Source organism: Harpia harpyja, chromosome 6, assembly GCF_026419915.1.
Source record: "Harpia harpyja isolate bHarHar1 chromosome 6, bHarHar1 primary haplotype, whole genome shotgun sequence".
Lineage (NCBI taxonomy): Eukaryota > Metazoa > Chordata > Aves > Accipitriformes > Accipitridae > Harpia > Harpia harpyja.
The window spans coordinates 8,490,040-8,497,531 of record NC_068945.1 but is presented as its reverse complement, the minus strand read 5'-3'; the positions used below and the strand labels follow the sequence as shown (position 1 = coordinate 8,497,531).

Here is a 7,492-nt window from a genome sequence, read left to right as displayed (position 1 = left end):
CAGCACCAGATCTACCTCCTGTCAGCTCCCATGTGATGGACATTGGTTGGGATTTGCTCTCCCAGCGCAGTGAGAGGCTGTCTTCTAAGGTTGTCTGCACTCACGGGGTTATTTTGTGACAGGACAACTCGAGCTGAGCCCAAAGAAACAAGCAGGAGGACGTTTCCCGGGGCTCTGGATCAGACCCCTGCTCAGGTGTGACTGAGGAACCTGCAGAATGGGAAGAATTCAGAGGGGACATATTTTAGTCCTGATGCCATGTGTGGCTTTCTCCCCCCCCCCCCCCCCCCCCCCCCAGCTCTGTCCCCACCCCACCAATCAGCCTCTTTAACATGACAAAGAGCCCGGAGGAGCGGGCCATGGTGAATATTGCTGTCCCGGGCAGGGTATAGCCGGCTATAAAGGTAACTGCCTGTCTACACTTCGGGGCTACCTCAGCTTGCCGCTGAGACCTGCCCCCCCCCCCCCCCCCCAGTGAAGGTGACATCCATTAGAAGGTGGGGGAGCCAGCCCTTCCTCTGCCCGCCATGTGTGCGCACCTGGCTCTGCCCCCCTACCAGCCTTACCCCAGCGGGACTGGCATGGGGTACCTGGAATTTTACTGGAACTCGGCGGGGGAGGCAGGACATACCCCCACCTCGGGTGGGCCAGCGGCAGCCGCCGGTGCCAGCCAGTCTCCGGAGGTAGGAGGGAAGAGGCAGATGGCAGGTAAGGCCCTTCAGCTAAATCCTAGAGCCGATCCCCGGGATACCTGCGGTCCCCGGTCAGCCGCTCGCTTAACCACCTTGGGCGAATTTTTCTCCCTCCCTGCCTTGGTTTCCTAATGTGTGAGCTGGGCAAAGCGTGAGGTGGTGGGCAAGGAGGATGGGTGACCTTGGGCAGTCACACCACCTTGCCGCGCTACTTCTCTTTGGTGACCGTGAACCGGTTTCCTAAACCTCACCAGAGCCTGGGAGAGGCCGGGCGCTGGCAGGGCTGTGCTGCAGGCTGACGGGCAGTGTGACAGCGTGCTCTCATGGAAGTTCATGGTTCTCGGGGCAGGAGCGTCTGGGCCTCCTTTTAGGCAAATGCTGTCGTGTGCTAAGGAGAGAAACAAATCCTGCAGGTAATTCTGCTCGTGGCATCCCGCGTCCCCTTACAAACTCCTCGCCCCCTTCACGTGCTCATTAAACTTGAGCCAAGGCAAGCTCTGAATCCCTGTGCCAGGAAATCTGCTCCCTTTAAATCCAGCGTTGTTACTCTCTGCTTCTTTCCATTTGCCATTTTCCTCTCCTTATTTCCCTCTACTTTCCGTGCTCTTGTTGCCTTGCCTTTCCCTCTTTGCAAAAAAGTCCAGGCCGCACCACGGTGGCATTTTCTGGTCCTGCCATTCCTCTCCCGCTCCAGTGAGTGGCAATAGAATAGCTGATGAAAGCAGGTTTTTGCCCAGCCCCGTTGTACGGTCAGCAGGGTAACGGTCGGTTCCAAGCTGTCAGATGCCATAGAGAGCTACAGGCTCGGGCAGAGCGAGTGGCTAGTGGCTACTTGGCACGTGGCTACTTGCCATGTAGTTTGGAGAAAGGCTTAGGTTCTCTGCATGCTGCCTGCTCCACAGAGGCAGCAGGCAGCTTGACTCATTCGTGCCCACAATGGGGCTGGCATATAGACTTAAAATCTGTCTTCAAACACTCTGCTCTGGTGCCTCTCTCTACAGAGGGAGCCCAGTCATGGAAGCAAACGCCTGCAGATGTCAAGGGCTTGTGGGAGTGGGTCTGTCTGAGGTTTTTCACGTTTATGTCTGTTGCACTGCTGTTTGTGTTTCTTGCTTCCTTTTTCCTTCACTCTCTTCTCATGGGAGAGGGAGCACCTTTGTCTTGCGCTCGAGCTGCAGGTGGTAGATTACATGGCGGTTTGGGGTGACAGGCTGAGCAGGAACACGTGGGAGCTGTAGGTCTACGGTGTCTTGCTGTGGTTCCTGTCTAACAGAAGACTTTCCTGTTTTCCAAGCCCACGTTCTCAGCATGCTCATTTCCTACCTGTAAGGTTTTTACTGCGCAGCCTGTAGGAACCAAGTATCCTGTGGTACCACACAAAATTTTAGCTGCCCGTGCACAGATGTTCAGCTTCCTCTCAGGCTCTGCAGTCTACCCCCCGTGCACATAACACCTCGGGCCCTTGCACCTCTTCTGTTGACAGCCCCTTTCTCCTTGTAGGCAGAATCCCTTCGTAATCCTCCTGGCTCTGCTCCCCAGCACCAGAAACCTGCCCCACTACACACCTGCCCCTTCACATAGCCCATGCTCTGAGTGGTTATCATCTCCCAGGCATAGGAAATAGCCAAGAGCAGGCAACCCTAGTGTGGCAGGCACCACAAAGACACTTGTGCCTCTGTCAGGAGGGTACCACAGACATGGCCACCTTTCTGAGGCCCAGCAACACTTCCAGGCTTTTGAGTGATTGCTTAGTAGCCTCTCACCTTGGGACAGAAGGAGGAAGGGTTTGGTAGGGTGGATGGGGAGCCCATTCCTCAGGAGGGCGTCAGTACTTTGCGTTGGACATACATTCGGGAGGTTGAGGAGGGTGTCTCGGTGGGCTTCAGTCACAGCTCTTAGGGTGACTAGGAAGGAGATTGGGAGCTCTTGGTTGGGCTCAATAGTCAGAGGGTGAGTACTGAAAATGGCACTGCCCCATTCACTGCACCTCCTCTCTCCTGAAATGTCAGTAGGAGGAGAGGGGATGGGCCATGCAGAAGGGTTTGCAGAGGAGCAGCTGGAGGAAGGAGGGGTGGACAGATTTATCATTGCAGTTATGGGGCAGGGGGAAGACTGGCATCGCAGCCCTTCAGTCACGGCTGGCCTGAAAATGTCTCAGCCTCTCACAGACCCCAGCGACCAGGCACCTGACAGAAGGGTGCTGGGGTAATCTCTCTTGTTAGCATTTTCCTATTCAGGCAGCCTGAGTGACTTTGCATCTTGGCAGCTTTTGTCTGGACTGGTAGCCGATTGTTTCGGAAGTTTTTCCTTTAGATCTTTATCTCGACTTTGTCCTCAACAGAGTCCCCTTAAGACATGTACCAGGACAAATGAGAAGGGGCTTGGACACCTTCCTCTGCACTCTTGAATTTTGTCCCCCATGTCCCTGGTACAGGATTACTGACTCTTCTCACCTGTCCCACACATCCACCTTTCCTCTCCCCCTCCCCACTTCCACGTCACATTTCTCTCCTTCATTCTTCTCTTGCCAGAAGCCCCCCTCAGCAGAACAGGTCCCTCCATCTACACGCGTGTTGCCCGTAGTGGGATGGTCTGTGGTGGGAGCCACAGGCGAACACGAGTGAGCCAATATCCAAAGCCTGACTGATGCTCTCCACCTGCCACCCCATCACTGTAAGCACCGATTGCTCTGCCCCACCGTACGCCCTGGTCGGCTGTTGCTTTGCCACTGTCTATCAAGTGCCTCGAGATTGCTGGGCAGGCAGTTTTGGGGAGCCCGGTCACCAACCCAAAGCTACGCTTGCAGTCATGACCAGGCCTTTTTACACCACACTGAGACTAAAATATCGCGGGGGCCTTCGGGAGGAGGATAGTGACACTGTGAGCCAATGTGCACCATTCTCCCCTCCCTGCCCTGAGTTTTCCACCTGGCAAAAGGGAGCCACTGGCATCCTGGAGGGCTGAGCTGGGAAGCTGCTTGCTGCCAGCGGGCCTGTCTGTGCTCACAGGTCCATGAAGGAAGGAGGGTGACAACAAGCGTTTGCTTCAAGAAAGCCCCTGTCTGGTAGGCAGGGAGCTCTACAGCAGGCAGGGAGCATGCTCATACCCATACAGCATGTCCCATTATGTCTTGTATATCTTTTCCCATTGTCTTTTTTTCTTCCAGAAGTATCCCCAGCTTCGTCCAGTTCTGGGAATTTCAGCCAATTCACACCAGATTCAGCCACCAGTCCACATTCGGCATCCTCGTCCCCACAGCCTACGGCTAAGTCTCAGAAGGGCAGAGAAGATGGCATGGAGGGGGTGAGGAAAGCCAAGAGCCGCACGGCTTTCTCCAAGGAGCAGCTGCAAACCTTGCACCAGCGGTTCCAGAGCCAGAAGTACCTCAGCCCCCAGCAGATCCGGGAGCTGGCTGCCGCCCTGGGGCTCACCTACAAGCAGGTGAACACGGAGATTTTGACCCCTGGTATACCTGTCACACAGTGGCTGAGTGGTCGCATAAGGCAGTGACAGGATGGAAAGATGAGTCCCCAGCAGAGAGTAGAGGCAAAGGTGCCAGCTAACAGTTGCTCCCCTGCCTATTCCTGCCCAGAGATCAAAAGCACTGCTAGGGGAGAAGAGAACCAGTGGCACCTCACTGGGGCCTCCCCAGTGAGGGGTCAGTTAAGGGTAGTGGTGCCAACACTTGTAGTAGAATTGCAAACACAGCGATGAATATGCTGTTTGCCACAAACAGCCTCTACCCCTGGCTTGACAGCACTTCACAGCCTTTTTCCATGCACTGGTGAACTTCACAGAAACCCTGGCATGCATCAGTTCTCTGAATCCCAGGGCTGCAACATGCTGAAAGCTATTGCTCACGTTTCCTAAGGCTGATCTTGTCCCATACCTAATAATGTCCCACGCTCAGCACTGCCTGGCTGCTCGACACCCGCTCCCCCCCTCCACGCAGGTACTGCTAGGTTCATACATTGCAGCCTTTCAGCATCTCTGCTGATCTCCAGGTAGGTTGTGTGTAGCGAACTGCTGCTGGCTCCAATGATGCCTTCTAAAGCAGAGGGGGTTGGGCAATGGGGCACAAGTGCTTGCAGTTACAAGTCCAAAATCTGCCTGGAATTTGGATCTGAGAGCTGGGCACGATAGGCAGTCCTGGATGCCTCGCGACTAAAAAAGTTACATATGCTTTGTAGGTGCACACATAGGCACGCACACACTGAACTGGTTCTGTCAGGAACAAGACCTGTGGGACAATCTGCTCTTTCCTTCAATCCACATCCCTGCAAAGGCTGCTCTCACAGCACAGACACAGCCCTGGAGGCAAACGGCTCTGGAATTCACCCCAGCAAGGAGCTTTGCATTTGGGACCTGCTGGGTACAAGGAGCAAGCCTCTCCCTTCTCCGCTCGCAAGCGTGCAGAAACCGCGTGTCAGAAGTTTGCCTGTAGCTCAGGGGGTTTGTAGGGCCCTGGGTGGGTCTAATTTGCACCGGTCATTCATCTCTATGATGGAAAGGAGTCAATTTGTCACAGCTATGACCGTCCGTGGACATGATGCCGTCCCCTCCCCCCCTGCAGATGCACTCGCCGCCTGCTGAGGCTGCGAGACAGACATCTCCCCTGGGCAACGACCCCAGGGAGCTCTTCAAGGCCTTTATCTGCTGCTGCCCATATATCTATGCCATCTGGTCACTCTCCCCCTGGTTCTTCCTGCTTGTGAATCTGATAACATTTGATCTTCCCTCTCCTTTGCTGATGTTTTCTCTGCTCACCCTTTCCCATCCAGGTGAAGACTTGGTTCCAGAACCGGAGGATGAAGCTGAAAAGGTGCCAGAAGCATAGCCTGTGGACTGAACGGGCTCAGTGCCTCACGCAAGTAAGAACACAGCACGTGGCTCAGTGTGGCCCTTCCACCTGGGCAGATAAGTCCTGTGATATATTTCCTCCACGGGGGCAACTTAAGCATACAAGCATCGGCGTACCCTGCCTTCTGGTTTGTTCAGCGCAGAGGCACAGACCTGGCATGACTTGCCATGTTCTGTAGGTAGCCTAGCAATGGGCTGACTATGCCACTGAAATGCTTCCAGAGGAAAGCTGTTTTCCTCATATATATATATATATATACATACACAACTGTGTATCCACCCCTGAGCTATGGGGTGGGTATGGTTCTTCTTGCCCTCCCACGCCATTGCTGCTGATCAAGAGACAACATGAAATGTGAAGGGACAGAGCCCCAGTACATGTCAGGCCTGTGGATGCCAGTGGAGAAGCTATGTGTTCTGACTCACTGTCTTTCCCTTGCAGGGTGGTTTCCAGCCAAGTACTTACCTGGACGTGCACCCCAAGTTCCACCAGGGCTACCCCATCACTGCAGCCAACAACATCCAAACCGTGCCTCCCCCCCGTCAGCACTACGGAGCAGGGCAGAACGCTTACACGATCGTGACCAGTGAGGATGGAGGAGTCTTTGGCAAAGGTGGGGGCACCTGCAGCGTCCAGCAGACAGTGGGCTTCATTGCCCAGCACAAAGTAGACTTTTACCACAGCTGTCCTGGCAGCGTGGAATATCCGAGCACAAAGGCAGGTGACGGCTGTAACTTTCACCACTCGGCCACCATGGGGGCTCCTTTCCCAACTGCTGCTGGCCACCACCTCTATCATTCCTAGGCACTGTGGATGTGGGGTACTTGGGCACCCGGGAATCAAATCTTATTCTCCTCTCTCCCTTTGTTATTCATGTGCTCTCCAACTCAGGGGCATCATGTAGCTAGAACCTGTTTTGGCATCCAAATATGTGCCTGCAAGCATGCACAGACACACAGACGTGCAGATACCTATTTGCCCATATATGTACATACAGCCCTTCATTCATACATCCTTACACATGCACACCCCCACACCCCTCTTCTTTATTGGCACAGACAACCAAGTTCCCTTATAGCAAGACCCAAGATCTGGCTACCTAGATTATCCCCTGGAACTTCTAAATTATTGTAACTTGGCTCAGAGGAAGGACAGATTCCTTTGGGGATCTCATTTATACATATCACTGTACAGTTGTGCATACATAACACGTGAAGCCATGGGCTGTATGGAGAAGTGCTTGTCACATACCTTTCACCGAAGCTGGAGGAGTTATTGTCACATGCCAGGCATCCATCTGATGGTTAGACCACCAGTTCTGTAGGTCAGCCACAAGGTATAGAATTGATGAAGCGTCTAGTGAAGGGAGATGTGACAAGTAGCTTGCAGAAAGGCTGGTAAGATGATCTTATAGGCATCAAAATTATAAATAAGCCCTTTGTTCTAGTCTGTATGTTTCTGTGCCTCCCCTCAAGAAAACCAAACAGTGCATTCAATTTGGCAAATAATAAAATATTTTTTAAGATGGATTATGTATTTTTCTGTATCTTTTTTTCCACTGTAATAGAGCATTGCAATATGAAATCCAGATGGAGCATAAATAGCCATAGCAACCGTATGCCATTGTTATTACTGATTTGACTCTGAAGCTATAAACAGAGATTTTTCTGTGTTATTGGTGGATCAGCTTCATGACTCTTGGCAATGCCAGATATCTAGAGTCAAAGGACAAGATGAGTAACTACCACTCACCTGAAAAATTGCCCCTACCCAGCGATATTTAATACTGGGACTGGCTAAAACATAGAGGTACCATCATTTCTAAACTTAATACTATGTAAGTGGCTAAGTACCCAAAACCAGACGTGTATATCAAAGCATATTTAATAACAAAGCCCCAGTTCCCCGAGTCACAGGTTTTCTACCACACTTTGATGAT

The 7,492-nt window shown here is 52.8% G+C and overlaps 1 protein-coding gene across 1 annotated transcript; it reads left to right on the top strand.

The window, feature by feature from the left end:
• Positions 1–527: 527 nt before the first annotated feature.
• LOC128143650 (homeobox protein NANOG-like) lies at positions 528–6,357 on the top strand. The gene is made up of 4 exons (XM_052791050.1): positions 528–708; positions 3,859–4,133; positions 5,474–5,563; positions 5,995–6,357. Exons 1-4 carry the CDS (start codon positions 528–530, stop codon positions 6,355–6,357), a joined length of 909 nt encoding a protein of 302 aa, XP_052647010.1.
• Positions 6,358–7,492: the final 1,135 nt, after the last annotated feature.

Excerpts from the sequence above, each read along its gene's own strand:
- LOC128143650 (XM_052791050.1), top strand. The coding sequence starts at position 528 with ATGTGTGCGCACCTGGCTCTGCCCCCCTACCAGCCTTACCCCAGCGGG. Across the intron at positions 709-3,858 it reads AGGGAAGAGGCAGATGGCAG|AAGTATCCCCAGCTTCGTCC; the intron begins GTAAGGCCCTTC and ends TTTTTCTTCCAG. Across the intron at positions 5,564-5,994 it reads GGGCTCAGTGCCTCACGCAA|GGTGGTTTCCAGCCAAGTAC; the intron begins GTAAGAACACAG and ends TTTCCCTTGCAG.